The sequence below is a fragment of the Lissotriton vulgaris genome, chromosome 1_1 (genome assembly GCF_964263255.1).
Source record: "Lissotriton vulgaris chromosome 1_1, aLisVul1.2, whole genome shotgun sequence".
NCBI lineage: Eukaryota > Metazoa > Chordata > Amphibia > Caudata > Salamandridae > Lissotriton > Lissotriton vulgaris.
This window is the reverse complement of record NC_141685.1, coordinates 1025082668-1025104666: the sequence shown is the minus strand read 5'-3', so window position 1 is coordinate 1025104666 and position 21999 is coordinate 1025082668. Positions and strand designations below refer to the sequence as shown.

General features: G+C 46.1%; 1 protein-coding gene across 4 annotated transcripts in view; it reads left to right on the top strand.

Moving 5' to 3' along the window:
- ILF3 (interleukin enhancer binding factor 3) overlaps positions 1–21999 on the top strand; it is a 38938-nt gene that overhangs the window by 9512 nt on the left and 7427 nt on the right. For 2 of the 4 annotated variants that reach the window (XM_086961697.1, XM_086961689.1), the window contains exons 10-17: positions 4034–4159; positions 4287–4486; positions 12446–12592; positions 12747–12884; positions 13703–13882; positions 14548–14683; positions 14769–14831; positions 18176–18634. In XM_086961697.1, the coding sequence (XP_086817823.1) occupies positions 4034–4159; positions 4287–4486; positions 12446–12592; positions 12747–12884; positions 13703–13882; positions 14548–14683; positions 14769–14831; positions 18176–18634 (1449 nt within the window). Of the gene's footprint in view, positions 1–4033; positions 4160–4286; positions 4487–12445; positions 12593–12746; positions 12885–13702; positions 13883–14547; positions 14684–14768; positions 14832–15181; positions 16192–18175; positions 18635–21999 lie in introns of those variants that run through there. The other 2 variants (XM_086961713.1, XM_086961705.1) reach the window with 1 other exon arrangement.

Genomic DNA, 21999 nt, shown 5'->3' with positions numbered 1-21999 from the left:
TAGTAGCATTGTAAATGGCACTGGCTTTTATTTTTGTTTAAAAAAACAAAAGGCAATGTAATTTACAATAAAAATAGCTCAAACTCTCGCAAATGCGAGACCTATTGCATTGCAAATGCTTGTTCTTTGTTAGTGCGTGTCTACATCCCACCATTTGCTGAAACTCACCTTTAGACCATCTTCAGATTCTTTTTTTTTTTTTTTTCCCACCGCTAGGTCTGGATCGATACTGGAAGAGCTCCAGGATATGGCTTTACTTTCTCTGGTTATGAACTAATAACCTCTTCTCTTTAGGCTTGTATCTGCAATGGAAAAGTGTACTGGGCAATTTCTCCAATACCAGGGCCTATAAAACTGGCTTTATAAGGATCATGCTCATACATACAGGATCCCCTTCAACCCTGGAACATCTAGGAAAGACTTAAGGGGTTCTCAATATAGCAAAATATTGCAGATCCTCATTTCGTAGTGCTCCTGGCACAAAAGTCGATTTTGAGAATCCCTTAACTATGTTGGGGGGGTGAAATGTGAAATTTCACTAACCCCAATTCACAAACATTTTTATAAGGATTCTCCCAACAAGTGCCTGACTCCATCCTCTGGGACACCTTGGAGAGACCCTGGGGGTACCAACCGTGCCCAAACATTGTAGTTTATCCATTTTCTAAGTGACGCAAACATGTGTCTATTTTGAGCACAATTTGCATTTTAAAAGCAGGGCTGCTCTTAACGCCTTGGCTGCTAGAGCAATTTTCCTCCAGTGCTGAATTATTTAAAAGCCCCTTGTTCATGACGAGCTCAGCTCGTCATCAGCACAGCTCCACTGTGCCTCATGACGAGCTGAGCTAGTCATGAGCATCAAAGGGGTTAAACTGACCTCAGGCTCCAGCAGTGCAGAAATGAATGCTGGCTCCAAACTGCCCTGCCTGATTCAGTACTAGGGACTTATAGGTAGTTTCAATCTCTTACGTACTAGCAAAAATAACCATTGATGGCCAGAATGCAGAACAATATCCTGCATACACCCCAGTACAGGGATCTGGGCCTAAATCCATTGTTTTTTTGCTCACCATACCATTCCAGTTTGAACCCAGCCATATGCTAATCAGTCTTGACCCTGTGCCCCATGGGAACAGTCCAGCCCGAACTGCCAAGCCAGGTACTCCCAGGACCGGAAACGAGCATCCTAGGACCCGTTTGGGGCCACGATAGCCTGACTCCTTTGGCATAGAGAGCACCTGCCCCACGTCTGGGCATACCCGTCCCACTTGGGGTGACAAATGCAATAAGAACCATTGATGGACAGAATGCTAAACTGTCATACATTCGCCCCAGTACAGAGATCTGGGGTGGCATGGTGAGCAAAAGAACAATGGATTTAACCCAGATCACTTGACTAGGACTGAATGTATGATTTATTCAGCATTATGTCCATTTGTTTGCATAGCACTTTTCACCCTGGATTCAAGTTAGCCTTCCAGTCGAAGGGTCATGTCCTGAAACTGGTCCCAGGATGCTGGTTTCAAGTCTAGGCAGGACCTGGCGTGGCAGTTCGGGCTGGACTGTTCTCACAAGGAACAGGGTCATGACTGATGCTTGCGTATGGCTGGGTCCAAACTTGGGTGGTGAGTAAAAGAATGATGGATGTAACCCAGATCCTTGTGACTGGGGGTGAATGTTTGCATTGTTCACCATTCTGACCATGAATTGTTTCTTTCGCATATGTCGCCCTAAGTGGGAAGGGTATACCCAGATGTGGGTTCTGTGCTCACTACACCACTGGGTTCAATCTAGCCTGGCTGATAAGGGTGATGCCCTGGAACTGGTCCCAGGATGCTTGTTTCCGGTCCAGGAAGTACGTGCCTTGGTAGTTCAGGCTGGACTGTTGCCACAAGGGACCGGATAAAGACTGATTTGCATATGGCTGGGTGTTAACTGGGGTGGCATGGTGAGCAAAAGAACGAGGATTTATCCCATATCGCTTGACTGGGGCTGAATTTATAATTTATTCACCATTCCATCCATTTGTTTGCATAGCACTATTCTGTACTAGGACATTGTAGGGGAGGTCATGCCAATCACGGGTACCCTAACCCATAGTGTACCCTAGTATGTTTTCACTGTATTCTAAGTAAAGTGTCATCATAGCACTGGGCATGGTTAGGCAGAGCCCGGGCCGGTTAGTCATTTACCAACCATTCATCAAAAAGTTGGGGGGATGCCCAGGGCACAGGATAATTTTACAACAAGAGGGCAGTAACTTCTCTGTAAAAAGAGATTTACTATACATGCCTCCCGCCTCCGATCCGGTCTTCAAACTTTTTAACCGCATCGCCGCTGCAGCGATTTTTGCGCTGTGGCAATTTTTAAATTACCGCGATACATGACGAGCTCAGCTCGTCATCAGCACACGCCACCCGTGGGTGATGACGAGCTGAGCTCGTCATCAGCATCAAAGGGGTTAATGCTGTGCCCCAGTATAAAAATATTTGCGGCTCCCCTTCAGAATTTAACAATTCTATCCAATTTGCAAGATTTGTCTAGACTTAAACATTAGGGTCATGCTAAACCGTAACAAAATTGCCTATTACAGTAAAACAAAGCACTGCTATCAGCATGCTGCTTTTGACCTGAGTCTGCCCCTGCTCTCCCCCCCCCCCCCCCCCCCCCAAATGCATTTGTGTGTGGGGCTGACATTGTGTTCCTCACCAATACTGCTTCTGGGAAACTGCACCTCATGTTGAGGACCCCAATTGTAAATGGTATTCTCTTGCCTCATTGTGCCTGTTCGTGGCGTAATGGTACCAATGGGATTATGGTTACCCTTGATTATTTTGGGCATTTGTGGTCTAGACATGGCTAACTGGAAGCCATCATTGACATATTAAGTACATTACTGGCTTACTTTTTGCCACACTTGACATCATGGCCGCAGCCTCTCCTCACATAATTGCTATGACTATATATGGAGGGCACCGAAAGAAACCGGTGGGGGTGTCAAAGGGGAATTTTTAACAACCACAGTAGCTCAAACCCCTATGCCTATTGAAAAAACAAACAAGAGTTACCTGGTCCAAATGATTGCTTGTGTGGTCGCGCAAAAAAACCGCTAGACCAACATGTCATCACAATGATAATGCTGGGTTGGAAAAAATTCCCATCAGCCCACCATTATGGTGGAGTGTCGTCATGTGGGATACATATCATAAACCCAAATCTCTCCCAGCGCACCTGGTAATGATGCGGAGATGGATTTTGAAAAATACCTCCATGCACTGCGCCGTTATATAGTCATTCTTTAAGACTATTAGGCGTTGTTTTTAACCCTTGACCCTGAGAATACTTAATAAACATATTTTTTGTCTCAGGAGCCAATTTTATTTACACTTTATCTTTTTCACGAGCACTGCACTCCATCAGTCCTACCTTTGAAATACTGTGGTTTGGAAAAGTATTTTTCAAAATCCATCTCCGCATCATTACCAGGTGCGCTGGGAGAGATTTGGGTTTATGATATGTATCCCACATGACGACACTCCACCATAATGGTGGGCTGATGGGAATTTTTTCCAACCCAGCATTATCATTGTGATGACATGTTGGTCTAGCGTTTTTTTTTTTTTTTGCGCGACACAACACACAAGCAATCATTTGGACCAGGTAACTCTTGTTTGTTTTTTTTTTTTTTATATATGGAGGGCATCCTGACCATTAGTGTCCTACCTCGGCGTAATCTAGGGTCTTGTACAATGGTGAGCATTATTATCATAATGCAGACATTCATGGTGTTCGAATCTATGGCTAATAATTGTAATACCTGGACATTTGAATTATAATCTGTCTGAGGCACATGTATGTACTCAATGAAAATGAGAAGCTAATGTTTGAGGACTGCATATTTCCTAAAAATGCATCTGAAGATGCATAAAATGCCATTGGTTAAGACTTCATGTGCACACGCTACGATTGTATAGTGATGATAGTGGTGTTTGGTTATGTTCGGTTTCTTAGTCTGTTCTGTATTTTTCCACAGCCTTTTCTTACTCTGTGCAGATCCCTCCAAGCACAACCTACGCAGTTGCCCCTATTAAACGCCCAATGGAAGAAGATGGGGAGGATAAGTCCCCTAGCAAAAAGAAGAAAAGGGTTCAGAAAAAAGGTATTTTGCTTGCCTCGTTGTTTCCTTGGTTATGGTTGAGTAGGTTCATCACAACTCATCAACGCTATTGCAATTAGGCGTCTGTGATTGAGTGCCTATAGTTTATTTGCTGCCTTTTGTATTTCAGAAGACAAACCTGACCCTCCAATGGGGTCCAATGCCCTCATGAGACTGAACCAACTTAGGCCTGGTCTCCAGTACAGGCTGGTTTCACAGACCGGACCAGTTCATGCTCCACTTTTTACCATGGCTGTTGACATTGATGGGAGCGTGTATGAGGCATCTGGTCCATCCAAGAAAACAGCTAGGCTTCATGTTGCAGTGAAGGTAAGCAAGCATTACAGTAATGCGTTTAAGGACTGTAGACTCGTGTTGCTACTTAAAATGAACTTGATCCACCACTGAATGAGCCAGTAGAAAACCGGTGCAGAGGACGCCATGGCGCCCTTAAGAGATGGCCCCAGACTTACTCTGACTGCTCACATGCCTTTAAATATACTGGTTTTTTTTTTTTTTGGTTCCCTAATTACCCCCTCCTTTCTACCAAAGTCCTGCTGGTACGATCTGATGTGATCTGACAGTGCTAATACGAAGCTGCTCCTGGCTTTCAGAATACTTTGCTTAATGTGGTAGGTGTGACTACATTGATATTAGAGGGGTCCTGTACATTTGGAGACCACTTCATAGTCTCGCTCCATCGACAGCCATGGACCCGCTTATGACCGTGTTCCTGTGCTTACTACATGGCGAATAAGTGCTGGGGGGGGGGGGGGGGCGTTCAGGCATATACCACTGGTCCCGTGACTAGGTGGGAATGTGAGCGGGAATATGGATTTGTCCCTCTCAGGACATGACCGAAATTAATAGTGTCTCCACCAGTTAAACTGTTTTGATGTGAAACATTGGGGGCATGGTAACTATTGCAAAACGCTATCCAGTTTACAGCTAGTGCTCCACATCCACTTTGTATTCTGCTGGTGTGGTCTCTTGTTTGGCACCACTTTAGGCTATGCCAGTCTCGTGTAACTGGACCACAGGTGCCACCCATAAGTGGAAGGGTCGACTCTGAGGGTAGATATGTGGTCCTCGAAGGAGTGCTAGACAGGGTTTCCTACGCAATCTATGTCCCAAATACTGGGTTGCGTACCTTAATGTCCACTTTAACCTCTTCCCTTCTGACTAATGTACAAGCCTAGTATATGTGGGAAAGACTTAATCTCTCTAAAATGTTACACACAATTGCTCTACTACTTTTTCAGGTGCCAAACATTGGTTACCATGGGTAGCCTCCCACAATGGGCATGGGATAATCTGGTATTTATTTAATCTGTGGCGTTCACTTTTCCCTGAAAGTAAGAAGTACTTGTAACCTTTGGGGCTACATACACTACACACATTGGCGTATTCTAATAGCATGATTGCTGAGGTTAGAAGTGCCAATAGGTGCGATCTGTAACAGCACAGACGGGTGCTCTTACTATGCGACATTGCACCCCTACCCTAAGGAGAGGTGAAACTAAGTTGACATTGTTACTCGATAGGGTAGAGCTACCATCTCTTAATAGTCTTCAAAGAATGTTATTGGAGGAACCAATTAGCGATAATTCACAAATGGCCAGACCATAGTACAGAAGAGATCAGAATTGGTGTATTCCCGGACGTAACACCTTCCTCAACCTCCGCCTATTGAGAATCAGACTGGTCAAGGAGAGGCTAGATGAGCATTCACTTATCTCCCTGGATGTCAAACCTTCGGCACTGGCACTGTTCAATGGCCCAGTGCCAGAATTAAACCAGTGGGTGTGGCACATGCCGTTTTCGAGGACCCGGTAGCGTGGGTGTGCTTTGCTTGGACTCCTGAACTGCTGAGCCTAAGCAGGGGCACCATGCAGGGATGTACCCTAGTAACCCCTCCTCCCCGGCCACCCCGACTATTTTGCGCTACCAATGAAAACCCTGACTTGCCGCCTCAGGGCCATGGCCCCAAATAGGCCAACAATTGGCATTTAATATCATTTTCAATTCTGTAGTAGGGGGATCTCTGTGTATAGTCATCATCTAGTGAATAGTCCACTATCCAGTACTTCTACTAGAAATTCCACCAAAAATCCACAACAGCACAGCCTGTCCAGATTTCTCCACAGAGAGAAACTTTCCTTTTCCAGCTAAACCCTCTGGAGTGATGGAGAGGAAGGAATGGACAGACAAGGCCCCATAGGCTGCCATTATGTGGCTCAAAACAGGAACCTTCCAGAACTCTCTCAGTATCCCAGAATGCACAGCACTCCCTCTTTGTTAATTTTTAAGGTGTAGCACGCCAGACCTGTAGCATTCCGTACATAATATCTTTCTCCACCGGGGAGGAGGGCGGGCGCTTATGACTATAACAGAGATACCCCTACTGCAGAACTGGAGTTACAGGACAGAAACTACTCCTTCTGTAGTAGGGGATCTCTGTGTATAGTCATAATCAAGTGAATAGAATGGCAAGCCCATCCCCACATCAAAGCGGCGGTGTAGAGAATAGAATTAACACCACTACTGTGCGAACAGATTTTGCAGCGAAGCCTGCCCAACCGGAGCGTCTTTCCTGGCATCAGCGACCAGACAGTAATGCTTAGCAAGGTATGGACCGACTTCCAAGTGGCCGCCATGCAGATTTCTGCAATAGGAACATTGCAAAGCAGTAGTGGCAGCTTTGCCCCTGGTGGAATGACCAAACCTAAGGTCTTATTAACCTTCTGGTAACCATTCTATACAGGACACAATCCACCTCGAGATGGACTGTTATGAGGTAGCAAGTCCGGTCCTGACTGATCCATAATTGATAAACCATTGGTCTGACCTACGAATATCTTTGGTTTTATCCAGATTAAGTTAGGGTCTGGATACCATGGAAATCAGAACTTTTGGAAGAAGTTTAGGGAGAGTACGCATAGCAACCATGGCAGCATGAAATAAGAGCATAAGGTTCTTGGCAACTTTTCACTCACCCTGCGGGCCGATGTGATGGCCACGAGGAACGCAGCCTTCCAGGACAGGTGCTGCAACGAAGCCTTAGAATAGGTTCGAAAGTCTCCTCCATCAATCTGGACAGCACCACATTCAAGTCCCATGAAGGCGAAGGACAGGAAGGAAAGTTTAAAGCTGTATCAGGACTGCAAATTAAGTGGGACCATCCTGTTTATTCCCTAACAGGTAGACTTCCTCCAATCAGAACCGGCTTAAGCTTGTGACTTGAATACCTGGGGGTCCACATTTTCCATGACTAAAAGGATCTGATAGATGGTAACCTAGGTACAGTATTGACGTCAGTCAAACAATCCTACCATTGTGGCCAGCTCTACTTGTGTTGAACAGATCCTCCTTTAGAAATGTACAATCTGCTTACATTTTGGTGTATGGTAAAGTTCGCTAGCTGGTGGCGACAGGGAAGTAAAAACATGCTAATAGAAAAGGGGGCGCCTAAAATAGAAAAGGGGGCTTAGGCGCCCCCAATTCACTTTGCTACACCACTATCCAACACCAGAGGCCTACCAAGTGATTGGCAATGCCACAGGCCATGGAAACGTTAGACATTTGTGCACACCGTGGCGAGCATCCCTTGTGTCACTGGCTAATGAGCACGGATAAAGTGCCTGAGGGGAGTCTTACTCTGCGAGTGCCAAAATGATGCTAGCGATAAAATGTGCACAAGAAAATCTGATTTGCCAAATTGTCTTCTGTTTACTATAATTTTTGAAAAATCTGTAGAGGGGGGAAAAAAGATGAGGGCAGATCAGGGAAGCGTCGTAGGTGGGTGCGTAACATTGTTAGGTCTACAGATGTTCGGGCAGCCGAGAGATAGCAATGGGGCATTGGAACTTTTTTTGCTTGGTAAATCTTGATTTGCTTTTATAATTTAAACATGAGCATGTGTTGACTTTACAGCGAGTGGCAACAGTACCTGACAAGAAAGAAGCTAATTGCTCCATTGCAGTTATGGAACAGTGTAGAAAAACAAGGCCATAGCTATGAAGCCTGCACAAGTAATGGGTCTCCATTTGTATGTCACTGGGAACCAAACACCCTGTTGTAGCGCTTAACACTGACGGTAGCATTGCAGGGCAATCCAAGGCTGATTAAAGGGAGGTGGTGTGGGCCAGTAATCTCGGTTTACAGGTACACAGAAATAACACAATTGATTGTCCAGTCTGTGCTTTAGTACCACAACTCACATGTTTAAACGCATCCTGCCCCCAGATGCCAAGGGATGACAATAACCTGGATTGAGGGCCCTTTCCACTGACTACCACCCCAGTGGCTACCCACCCCTGTAGGTCAACAAGCATTTATAATGGGAACACCTGCTATAGTGACACAACCCTGACTGAGAGCACATCACGCTGACCAGCATACACACTAAAATCAGTGGCGGACCGTCTGGTTCTTCAATTAATGCAGTAGCAAGGATGCATGTCTAAGCAGACCTTGGAATGAGGGATGCTTTTGATATCTGGTAATCTGTACAGTGAAAGTCAATCGGCCCTTAAAAGGCATCACAGTTGTAATTGCATATATACGCAATTACAATCTGGCACCCTGGCAAGGATGCTAGCAACCTACTTCCAGTTCTTACATAACATATATTTGACCTCCAGTCCCCAAAAGGACCACGTTTACTTAAAGGCACCTCTTTGCAATTACACCCTTTCACCCCCCAAGACTTGTCTCCACTATGAGAATTGATATTCAGCCTCTTCCAACTCAGTGTAGTCGTAACCATCAGCTCCCAGCTGAGGACCAAAAGTTTCAGCAATAAATAGGCTTGAAAACGTCCAAAAACTGAGGGGTTACCTCCTTTAAGTCACCGGAGACTTAGGATGGAGCTTTCCACTTCTGTGGAGCTTTCCACTTCTGTGCTGGGGGAGTGTGCGACGCTCCTGTAGCTCCCCCTTTGCATTCACATGATGGTGACCCAATCTTCCTGGAGTCACCAATCACTGAAAACTAGCAAGAGTTCCTTAACAGCATACCCATGCCCTGCCGAGCATTATGGGTCGCTTACTCTAGAGCAGTGATCCTCAAAGTGTGGTCTGGGGAGCGCTTTGCGGCCCTTGGCATTTACATGTGGCCCACCTCGTAAACAGCAGCTCGGGCAATATTAGTTTCTGAACACTAATATTTAGATTTTTTTTTAAATCTAAACAGCAAGCATTTATTAACCTGCTTGCCTGTTTATTTAGTGTTTTTAGACCTTACACAATCCCTGACCCATCCAGACCCAATACCGCCACCCTGCTGGCATCAGTGCGGCCCTCGTTCACACCGCAGACCTTATTTTGTGGAACCTGGGCAAATGTGTGCGAGTACCCATGCTCATGGGTACTCGCAAACTTTCTGTTGAGGCCAAATATACAGTGGTTTGTGGCAGAGGGCCACACCAGTGGGGGGATGGTTTCAGTAGGGGTGGGGCTAGAGTAAAAAAAAACTGAGGTCGAACAAGCCCCTGCAGTGGAGGCACACACTAACAACCTCCCTCCCCCTTTTCATCTCGTCATGCCCACTTACGCGTGGTCACTGACAGTGTATAGGAAACACAGAAACTGGAAGCTTCCAAAAGCCCTTAAAGTCAGCTGTGACATCGCTTTCAACTGACTTTTAAAGGGCCTTTTGGGACTCTTCCTACTGGTGCCGTGTGACGTCACGGAGGTAGACACAGATGTCTGCAGGAGCATTCGTAGTTAATACGTATTCCCTAGATATGCTTCTGCAGAACTCTTCTGTGTTTACTGCCAGCCTCACTAGAAACTACAAGGTTTGTGGGCTGCCAATGAAGGCCTGCCAGCTTCACGCCACACTGCACTTCCCCTGGAGGCCTGGGCGCCCTGCCCTCCGTTAAGTTGGAGAGCAGCTCGTGGAGCCCACCTGCTTCTCTCGCTGGCCCTTCATTCTGGTATTTCTGCTCCTGTGTGCAGACATGGGTGCCGCGGTTGGCTCTGGAAGGGGAGGGGGGGGGGGTCGTGGAAGTGACCCCCACACACGGTGTCCCATCAGATCCTCCTCCATCGCCTTGAGGAGGCCGGAGTTGGAGAGAGAGCACTCGAGTGGTTTCGATCTTTCCTTACTGATCGAACTTTTAAAGTATCCACTCCTCCTTTTGTTTCTGCTCCTCGTCCGATTCTGCAGGGTGTCCCACAGGGGTCGGCCCTAAGCCCTACCTTATTTAATTTGTATGTCCAACCGTTGGCTCAGGTCGCCCATAGTTTTGGTCTCTCCATGGTGTCATACGCCGATGATACGCAGCTGGCGGTGGCACTTAATGGAGAGACCAACATGGATGTTGCCTCTTTTCAGACCGCGCTAAAAGCTGTGGCGGGCTGGATGGCGAACAACCGCCTCCAACTGAATGCCTCTAAAACCGAGGTTATTATTTTTGGTAGGGAAAGTGAGCTTTGGGGCGATCAGTGGTGGCCATCTGAATTAGGCCCTGCTCCCACCCCAGTGGCTGAAGTTAGGAACCTTGGGGTGTGGTTGGATGATAAACTTTCATTCACCGCCCACACTAAACGGGTTGCCGGAACTTGTTCTGGTGCCCTGAGGTGTCTGCGACCCATTTTTAAGTTTTTTGATGCTGACACGAGACAGATCATTGTCCAGGCCACAGTCTTGGCTAGATTAGATTACGCCAGCTCTTTATTCTTAGGCGTTAATCAAGCAGAACTAGTGCGCCTCCAGTGGGTGCAAAATGCGGCCGCCAGGATGTTGGTTGGTCTTCCGAAGTTTGTTTCTGTGCGTCGCACTATTCAGGATCTTCACTGGCTGCCTGTGGGGCAAAGAATTAAATTTAAAACTCTTTGCCTAACTTTTAAAATCTTGAAGTTGGCTTCTCCCCCTATTCTGTCCCAATTAATTTGTCATTATGAGCCATCCAGAGCCCTCCGATCTTCAGGGACTAACCTTGCTGTAGTGCCACGTTTTAAAAAAGCAAGGATGGGCGGACGCTCTTTTGCTGTGATGGCAGCAGCTCTCTGGAATTCCCTGCCTGCCTCTCTTCGCTCCATTCCTGATCTGCTCCCGTTCAGAAAAGCCTTGAAGACCTTTTTATTTTCTACTGCTTAGTCTTTTCTAACCACTAGCTTCCGTGTTGTGTTTTTTACCTTCTCCTAAGCGCCGGGACGCCTCTTGGCTGCGGCATCCGTGCGCTTTACAAAATAAAATAACATAACATAACATAACATCTCCGCTGGCACCCACCTTTACAGGGAGCACAACGGTGCTCCCCAACTTCCTCTTCGTCAGGGCCCAGGGATGCGATTATGGGCCCATGAGTCCTTTCACGAGTACAGGACTGTGCTCCTTTTTTCATCAGGGCACAGGGAGGGGCTCTTATATAGGTGTTCACACGTGTCTACATGTAAACAGTCCAGTGCCCTTTACCTTGGCTGCAGCCTTATCTCAAGGTGGAACCCATATGCAGTCGATTTTATCATGAATTTAGTGGGCGAGTCCCAGCTTATAAGGTTCTCCCACAGTAAAAGCTCAAATTAGGTTATCAAAAAGCAAAAGATCTGCCTGCTCCTATGGTCAGAATCACCTTATCACACACAGTAATAGTATAGATTGCATGGTGATGCAAGAGGTCATAACATCCACGCTGTACGATAAGCTTAAAACTACTAAATCTACACGGTGGTGCAACTGGAATCCGAATGTTTGGGATGGGAAGTTGGTGGGCGGCGGGTAAGTGACAATGGCGGGAGCGGGTGGGTGGATTTAGGAAACCGGATGCGGGCGATGTGGGTGAGTACACTTTAAAATTAGTATATTCTGTTTGCTTGATTCCCTGCTCTATTTGGGGTTGATGTGCGTCGAACTTGAGAAACTGGGAGAAGAAATTGGCGAGCTAGCCATGTGCTTGTGGCTGCATGTAGGAGTACTTGCCATTAAATGTCTTATTACCTAATGTCCTGCCGTCACTGCGTCACTGCTTGCAGTGGAAGGCTGGTGTGTGGGACAGATCCACTATCCTAACATCCGTTAGCACTCCCTGCCAACAAGCATAATTGAGCCATGATTGAATGGTGACTGAAGTCTCATGTTAAACTAGTTTCTCCCTGTGCTTGTGCAAAAATTAAAGGAAGCGGTCTTATTGAAGCACAGGTTTGTTGCTACACAAAAATTCCCCCCCCCCCCCCCCCTTCCCGAACGTCAGCGCCAATACCTGCCCCAAATAGATTTATTTTTAATTACCCTGTTTGAAGAGCTATCCTTCTAAACTTGCCTTTAACTTTTGTCACACTTTAGGTTCTACAAGACATGGGTTTGCCTACTGGTGTGGAAGAAAAGGAAGAGGTCCCGGAGCCTGTAGAACCGAAGCCAAAAGTGATCCCTCCTCCCGTTCCTGTGGTGGAAACTGCCCAAGCAGCGGAGTCTGATTCTCCTGATTCTGAGGTAGGTACCTTCGGATTCACTACAGTGTCTGCTTTCTGCCAGTGTCCGTACTTTAAAAAAACACCTTGGTTATGTGGCTTGGCATGCATGTTCATTATAAGAGACGTGTGATTGCTTATATGGAAGATAAGATGACCTGTTACTGTTTTATTAGAATGCGAAAGCACAAGGACCAATCCTGACGAAGCATGGCAAGAACCCAGTGATGGAGCTCAACGAGAAGAGGCGTGGTCTGAAATATGAGCTGATATCGGAGATTGGTGGCAGTCACGACAAACGCTTTGTCATGGAGGTGAGGTGATGCCACACAGAAGTATTCGTAGACACGTGATCCTTGGCACCTGCGGTTAGGCAAGCGCTGGTATTGAGATTAAAGGAATCACTGTTAATACTCTGCACCGATCTATACTACATGTTTGACCCTTTTGCTTATTTGTATTAACTGTTTATTACTCACAGGTTGGCTCTGTAACCGCATATTTGTACTACTCTGTACTCATGTTGGGCTTAGCTGCCACCAATTTGTACTTATTGACCTAGTGTTTTATCTTATTAACCATGCTCCCACATGTACTTCTCTTTGTAAAGCGCTCTGATATCTGCAAGGATCTTGTCCGCGCTATAAAACTTTCAAAATAAATTAAATAAAAGGACATCATCTCTCCTTTTCATATTGTTTAGGAAAACTGCTAGTTCCATCCTGGCAGCCATTCATAGCTCATGGGCCTTGTGCTCGGACATCTCCATGAGGACTACCCGTAGGCCTGTTGCACTGTCCTCAAGCATTTACAGCACTGCTTTGCGCACACCCCGTGGTGCTGCTTTCCATAGAATTATTCATTTCTGTCGTGGTCCATTGTGAAAGATTGTGATTAATTTCACTTCATAGTTTAGCTGTAATGTAAACTCTGTTATCCTTTTTGCTAATACTGCAATGTTCACCACTTTCCTGGGTATTGCTAGTTTCCAGACTAGGCGCAGATGTTCTCATTTTGGAAATAAAGAATGTGACCTAAGAATTCTCGGGCCTGGGGCAGAGTGCTCCCCCGCAGAGTTAGTATGTAGTTGCTCACAGTAAATACATTAATCGGTTTGCTATTTCCTCCGAAGGTGGAAGTGGATGGGCAGAAATTTCAAGGTGCTGGCTCAAACAAAAAGGTCGCAAAGGCGTATGCTGCACTTGCTGCTTTGGAGAAGCTCTTTCCTGACGCCCCCGTGCACAACGAACCTACCAAGAAGAAGAAACCCCCGATGATGGCTAGAGGGGGTGGTCCACCAAAGTTTGTGAAGGTATGCTGGAATCCCGGTTAGGGCGGGTGGGGCAGTTTCGAGATGAGCTTTTCTCAAGTGTATTTGTTTTACCACGAGCTCGTGATTTACTGAGTGGTGCTAGCTTTTTGATCAATAGTGTTTCATTCCATACAGTCAGAAGCCAAGTCTGCTACAGGTCGCTCAAGTGTATTTGTTTTACCACGAGCTCGTGATTTACTGAGTGGTGCTAGCTTTTTGATCAATAGTGTTTCATTCCATACAGTCAGAAGCCAAGTCTGCTACAGGTCGCTCAGGTGTTGTCCCGCTAAAATGAAAAATACTCCCTTTGTACCACCGAGTTTAGGTGGAAGCTGACACTGCAAGCCCCACTCCAGCCCCATGTAGTGTAACATGCTGAAAACCGTTGGTTTCAACGTGTTGGTTATCTGCTCACTGGTAGCTGTTCAGCGAAATTTACTTAAAAAGCCCATGGCCTTGCGTATGAAAGCCTGTTGTCCCGCTTTTCCCAGAACCTGGGGTGAGGCTGTTCATAAAATGCAAGCAAGTAGGTGACTAAGGGGAGCTGGCGCGTCTTTTACAGCACTTGAGAATAGCATTCCTACTTCTGTTTACTTATTGCAGAGGGCAGACTATAAAGGCTGTTAGTGCTTGACTTAGTTCTAATGTGCATCTCCCGTTTCCAGTCGCATCCAGGTTTTGGAATGGGGGGTGGAATGCATGAAGTGCCACCTCCACCCAACATGCGTGGCCGCGGTGGGAGAGGAGCTGGAAACCGCGGGCGAGGCAGAGGCAGAGGCGGCTACGGCGGGTTTAATGCTGGTGAGTACGGCTTTTCTGAGCTATACTTTAGTGTGCGTCTGGCCAAAGCAATGAACTCCTCATTAATGTGCCTTGTCTCCTGCAGGAGGAGGTGGCGGCTTCGGCGGCGGAAATTACGGCTACACAAACAACGCCACTGCAGGATACAGTAAGTGTTAGGCAGTTTCCCGCGTGCTTGCGAAAGCAGTGTAGAAAAAAATGCCAGCACATATCTGTTGGTGTAGAAAGGCAGCTCGATGTCCAAATGCAAAACCAACCCAAGTAACGTGTTTACTCGGTGTACTTTTTAAATTTCTCTGCTTTGGTTGAGCCAAGTGAAGGACTCGCCAAAATCTGACCTTGTAAATACACATCTTTATTATTTTGTCTTTGGAGAAGCCATCTTCTGGGGGTGACACGAGCAGAGAAATCTAAAACAAGAAATTTAAAAATATGTGGCACATTTTGCCATTTTTAAAATTCTAATTTTTTTTTCTCTGCTGTCTCCCCCTTTTGTAGGTGACTTGTTCACAGACTGCTTCGGCTATCATGACTTTGCGTCTGCCTAAACCAACTAAAGTGTTGCGTACATACAGTTTTTGCTCCAATTCTCATGACCTCCAAAAACCTTCGCGCTGGTTCTACTTCACTGGGTTGCTCAACCGTGACTTTCACCTCCGCTTAACTTTGAGCCTGCAGACTTATGTTTTTGGCCATTTTAATTGCCTCTAAACTCATAACCTATTGATGTGTGCGACGAGGGCAGAGTACGTAGTGCTGTGGTGCATTGAAAACGCACTCTTCATTGACTTCGAACTCGCAAGCTTTTATGGGCACGATTTTAAGTTATTTCAGTGTTTTTTTAAAAATCATTTTCAGTTTGAACCTTCATTTGCCTTTATCCATACCGATGCCCCCACCGTTCGCCCACTTGATGGAAATTTACTGCTGCAGAATTGATTGTTTCTATTCAGTATTGTAAGACTTGCATACCGTGGGAGTGTTGCTTATGAATGCAGGCACCTGGATCATCGCAAGACCAAAAGCACGGGTCTAATCTGGTACAGATAGAGGACCAAACACTATGGCCATCATGGTGATGTCTCAACCCGGTGTTTGTGGGAGTACCTTCCCAGAAAAATGGTCACCTTTCCGTGAGCTGCTTTGACTTTCCGGTTTTCGGGAATGCGTTCAAGCAGTTGGTGTACAGATCCGTTAGCTGTTTCTTGCCTCCCCATCTTTAAGACCTTGCACGTCTGCATTCAACAGCGAGGAACCACTTCTAATCTGTACTGTGCCATTTTCGGCTGGGGCAGGGTCTGCTGAATGTATACACCGGTCCTTCTGCTTTTCTGGATATTGTTGTAAATGTAAACAGGATGCTTTGTGGGGAGCGTCCCGTTTACACTGCAGGTGGGACCGTTTCCAACACGTCTCTAGTCCTACAGTTTATTGATTTTTATAAACTTGTTTGCATGATTTTATTTCGAAAATTACTGTTTGGGATAAATAAATGTTTTTGTAACGACTTTGTGAAAATGAGTCATGTTCACTTGTAGGTTGTCATTTGGTGCGGTACATGTTTAGTCTTCACCTGTAACTAGATTTGCTAAAGCTTTTTAATGTTCTACGTGGGTGTTAAGTGCAGCTAGTTTGAGGGCTCGACACAAGCACACGGAGCCTAGCTTTCCTGCATGACTGCTTCCACAATTTGTCCTTGGTTTAGTGCAGGTGAGAGTCCCTTCCCCACTGAAATACTGTTTCTGGGCGGATCGTGTGGTCTCCTTACCAGAGCTCAGATTGGTAAAACGCATCTTTTCCAGTGGTAATTTTCCAGTTACAGAAATTGTGCGATTCACTTTGGCTCCTAGCAGGAGCATCTGTGAACAGTTTCTGCACTCCATGCGTATCTGCCTCAGGAGCCACATTCCCACAGGTTAGAAGGCACCCCCCCCCCCCCCCCCCAACATTGTGTATTGTATATAGTTTATATAGCGCAACTGCCACCCTACTGGTATCCTGGCGCTTTTTAGAGAACCTAATCAGATGGAGCCGGCCGATGGCAGGGCTGAATAGTGGGTACTGCGCTATTTATTATCAAAAGACTTAAACCAGAAGTGGTTGTTAATTTTTTTTGTCTTGAAAATCACAAGTCTTGTGATCTGTTTGAAGTGCAATCTCTAGAATGCCCTGCCATTGCTTCAATGAAAGCCAAGGGTAGATATCCTTTGGCAAACTGCCTCTTATGAAAAAATGGTTAACTAAAGTACATATGAAACTGATAAAAACAAACGAGATCAGCATCTGGTTGCATTCCAGTCGATCGGCCCACTGTGCTTGTAACTCATTCCCCGGTAGCAGTCAATTACCAGACGCCCCCCTAAGAGCGAACCCAAGCGGGATCAGCCTATTTTAGTCAGGCGTAAACTGAGAATTGTGGCCCACTGAGTGCCTGGTCCTCGCTACCACAATACTCTAGCTTGACCTCACGGAGAAGTGATCTTTTGGTTGTTCAGAGGGGCCTGGAAGCTAGGCTAGTATGGTATATTGAGTTGGGATTGATTTACATATGGCTGGTTCCTGTAGTGTGGCACCATGGGTAAAAAGAAAACTAATTCGTTTGGCCCGACAATTCAGTGGCTGGGGTTAAAACCTTCCATGAAACACAATTTTATTTTTGGCACAAATTCCTTAATTGTTTTGGTCTCTGCCCTACAGCACAGTAACCACAAAACATTTGTGGCTGGAGAGTGCAGACTAAGCCTGGATGTAGTTTGCGGACTTTGCAACGCAAAGTTTCGCAAGTGACGAAGACTAGAGCGAACTGTTCGTATTGGTCTTCCTGCCGCTCTGGTAGAAATTCTACCCGAGCAGCAGCTCTCGAACTTGCCGTTTGTGAGCAGGGGAAAACTCTGCTGCTCTACGCGGAGCGCGCCCAGACCTATTTAATATACTACGCTTTTAAGGTACCTTTTTATGCTTGTTGTCCACCCCTGGCTTTAAAATGCGTGGTTGGACAGATAAACCTTGCCCATAAATAATTAAGGTTTTAGGACATTCTGTTATTCGCTGCAAGAGAAGGCCACTTTTACAGGAGTTGTACTTGTCAGTGGTTTAAGTTTTCCGTCCAGGTGATGGGGTACTTGAAGTACTAGGTAAGATGAAATAAGTTAAGAAATGTTTTGCAAATTACTGAATTAATTGGCAAGCAATCAGCACGTTCTAAGCTATGAGTGGCCGTTTGTTAATATGTACAGTGGCTTTTTCTTCTAGGCATCTTAGATCCTTCCCTTTTTGCTCCAAAATCAGACATGCAAGGAGCACAGCGTGCTTTCCTACATCTGCCCTATGTTAATGGCTGCTAGCTTAGAAACTAACCTAATGCCGATCTAAAAAGGGTCAGTCGGAAATAGTTTCACTTTCTAAAAGCAGTCCAGATAGCGAAAATCTGTTATTGAAGGAGTGATTTCATCCAAAGGCGTGTAGCAGAACTGAATTTCTCCTTCTCCTTAGGCCAGTTTTACAGCAACGGTGGAGGTGCAGGCTCTGGAGGTGGCGGCGGAGGTGGCTACGGCTCTGGCGGTGGTTATGGCTCTGGTGGCGGAGGTGGCGGTTATGGATCTGGTGGCGGTGGTGGCGGCGGCGGTGGCTACGGCTACAACTACAACGATGACTACATCTCTCCAGTGCCCTCCAAACAACACGTGGCTAAGAAACCGCCACAAAAAGCTGCCTACAATCAAGGCTACGGAGCACACCAGAACCAGCCACCCTCCTACAGTCAGAATCAGTATGGAAATTATGGGCCATCCTCTGCAAAACAGAAAAGCTTCAACCAGGGTGGTGGTGGTGGTGAAAGAGGTGGCGGCGGCGGTGGTGCAGGAAACTATTCTTACTCCAATTCCTACTCTGGTGGTGCTGGTGGGGGCTCTGGCGGTTCCGACTACAGCTACTCTGAAACGAAGTATCGAGGTAAGCTTGAAGTGTTTTTTGTGAGTTTTTGCTTTGTACGTTCCCCATAGGCATTTTAGAACCGTCTCAGTGTTTGCATAATACGGATTTGCAAAAAAATGCCTCTTGGCACTTGTGTAGTGTCAGTGCTCTCGTGCACCAGTGTTAGTTGGAGGTTTGAAATTTCAGGGGGCTTCTAGCAATGGTTATGCAAGAAATGCAGTTAAGTGAGCATGTTGACCTTTGCTGAGATTTACTGTGAGCTTAGCTGCGGCGCACTCAATTATTGGTGGGTGCGGAGTGTGTGATTGCCGGATACAATTTTTCAAGGTCGATTGGCTTTTGACACTGAGTCTCAGCGGGCTATGAAGTGTGGTGAGTGATGTTAGACCTCGACCGGTGTGGGTGAATGAATTTGTTTTTAAGTAGGTAACACCCAGATAGAGCATTAGGAAAATAAGTGAAATTTTACAAGCATTGGGTAAGCCAAAAGGTTTCGTCTATGCAAAATCAATTCGCTTGGCCAATGTTTTTTACATGTTGCATAGCATTTGAGCTTAATGAGCTCTACTTTGACAGACTTTTAACAAGAGCCTACCCTCTTTACAAGGCGCAGACCCTCACATTAGTGAGGTTGAGGTTTTTTAAGGACCTGGCACGACGCCTAAAGGGAGCTTCTGCACGTGTAGCCCAAGTGAACGAGTCAGTAGCGCTAATCCCGCTGATTGGTTAAAGTTTAGACCATAAATCCTTGTCTGAATGACCTCAGCCTATACAATTTAATGCGATACAAAAGGGGATGATGGACAGTGTTTAAGCAAATCAAACTCAGCCCCAGTCAACTGATCTGGGGTTAATCCATCATTCTTTAGCTCACTCCACCGCCCCAGTTCAGACATGGCCATATATGTGCAAATCAGTCTGATCCTGTGCCTCATGGGAACAGTCCAGCGCCGAACTGCCAAGCCATGTCTTCCCTGAACCGAAAACCAGCACCCTGGGACCGGTTTCTGGCTAATCAGCCGTCCTCCACCAGGCTAGCTTGAATCCAGTGGCAAAGTGAGCAAGGGACCCACGTCTGGGCTTACCCTGCCAACTTGGAACGAACAAAGTGATACCAAAGGGGATGATGGGTGGAGCGTTTGAGCAAATCAAACACCCCCAGTCAACTGATCTGGGTTTAATCCATCATTCTTTAGCTCACTCCACCACCCCAGTTCAGACATGGCCATATGCAAATTCAGTCTGACCCTGTGCCTCATGAGAACAGTGCAGGCCGAACTGTTTCCGGTCCAAGGAAGACTTGGCAGTTTGTGCTGGACTGTTCCAATGAGGCACAGGGTCAGACTGATATGCATATGGCATGTCTGAACTGCAGTTGACTGGGGGGTGAGTGTTTGATTTGCTCAAGCACTCCGTCCATCATCCCCTTTGGTATCTTTTTATACAATTCAATGCACAGAGGCTTTGTGCCTCACGCATGGGCTACATAAGCCTCCAGTCTTAATCGGGTCTATGGCTCCTATAGGAACTTTGTCTGCATAAAGAGGAGTTGTGAGGGAATTGCCGTGTGCTGCTTGCGACTGCTGATTTAGGAGTCGGAATAAATAAAATGTGTGTGGCGTTCTTCATTAAATCATTGAAGAAACCACTTCGAGACGCTTTTAATATGAACGTTTAATTTTTTCATTACCACCAATGGGTAACTCAAGTCAGCATGATTTCCCTTTTAATGGATATATTTTTTTAAATTGTACTAGCCGCCGCCATATAAATACAATTTAAACCTTTAGCTTGAAGTGTTCTCGTCCCTTTGTGTGCTTAGCCTCACTGTGAGCTGACCCAGTGCGTGTGCACTCTTGGACAGGCCGGCACTGTTCCATCTGCACACAGGGGTGATGGGGGACGGTTAAAATAAAGGCTCTTCCACCTGTTCGTGGTGACTTGTGCCACCTCCCTTCCAATCACGTCACCTGTTCGAACTAATCCAAGATCTCGCCTCTCCGTGAGGCAATCGCAAGACTACTTGGTTTTAGTGGTGGATCACCACAGCAACTGCCTGGAATTTCACATGTCCTCTGCAGAGACTATCCTCTGCCTTCTTGAGGAAGAGGTTAATGCACTCCTCCCAAAAGAGTGTAATAGATACCTCTACACAATCGGGTAGAATTTTTATCTACGCTTACCTTCATTCCCAAAAAGGAACTGTCCCTCGGGTGTATCCTACACCTCTGGCCTCCAACTAATACATCCTGTCAGAACATTTCATGACCACCCAGGGCAGATTACATGACTCTGCACATTTTCTGGTGCCTTCTTTCACTTGCCCATTGCCTGTGCCTCACTTTCATGGTACATGGGTGTAGGAAAGTGTTTTTTTAGGGGTGAACAAGTGCATCCTTGAAGGAATAGTCCATCACCTCTGCTACATCTCACACGTTAACCCCTTGCGCGCTAGCGGTTTTCCCGCTGTGTGCTGGGTTTTTCAAAAACCCGCGTTACATGACGAGCTCAGCTCGTCATCGGCATTCGAGCGCCGTAGCTGATGACGAGCTCAGCTCGTCATCGGCATCGAAGGGGTTAAACAAAATGTGTGCCCAATCCCTGGTAATGACAGGAAGCAGTCCGGCTAAAATCAAAGGCCATATCTAAAGTATTTAAGCAGCGCATACCCAGTAGAAAGCTGCACAATTCCACTACTAATTTTTAGGTAAGTAAACACAGCTTTAATTCGATATATTAATCCTATCTTAAAAGCATTACAGTACAGAAAAAACATTAAAAATACAACACATTTTAACATTTTGTTCCTTAGTTAAAAACATACAAATTAACCATTTCTTAAAAACATAGATTAGCAATAAGACAAGCACAATATAGTTTGAGGGAAGCTCGCTTGCCAAGAGAATCTGATAACAGCATGAAAATTAACAATAGAACAAGTACAACTTATATTAAGGGAGACTCAGTTTCCTGGAGGATCTGACCTGCCATGCCCAACCCAAGAATTTTGCCAGGCAGCAGGCAAACAAAGGACGGGAATCGGATCTTAAGATGCGTAAGGCCTCCAGGTTAGATCTAGTGCCAAGATTCCTGCATAGTGGTTTCAGCCAAGTGCGTTGCGGGGCTGCATATGCTGGGCACTCAAACATTAGGTGGGCAACTCACTCATGCCTATTGTCACAAAAAGGGCAATATGGTGTAGTTTGCACCGGTGGCTTCCAGCTTGCTGTCGGCTGCCCTAATGGCAATAAACCCACCCTAAATTTAAAATATAATGCCCTGTCCCATGAATTGTGAATCCTATCCAAGTATGGTTCTCTAAAAGGCAACTCCTTGACCATCAGGAATTCTGTGGTGGATCTACATAGTTTAGAATGACTGTT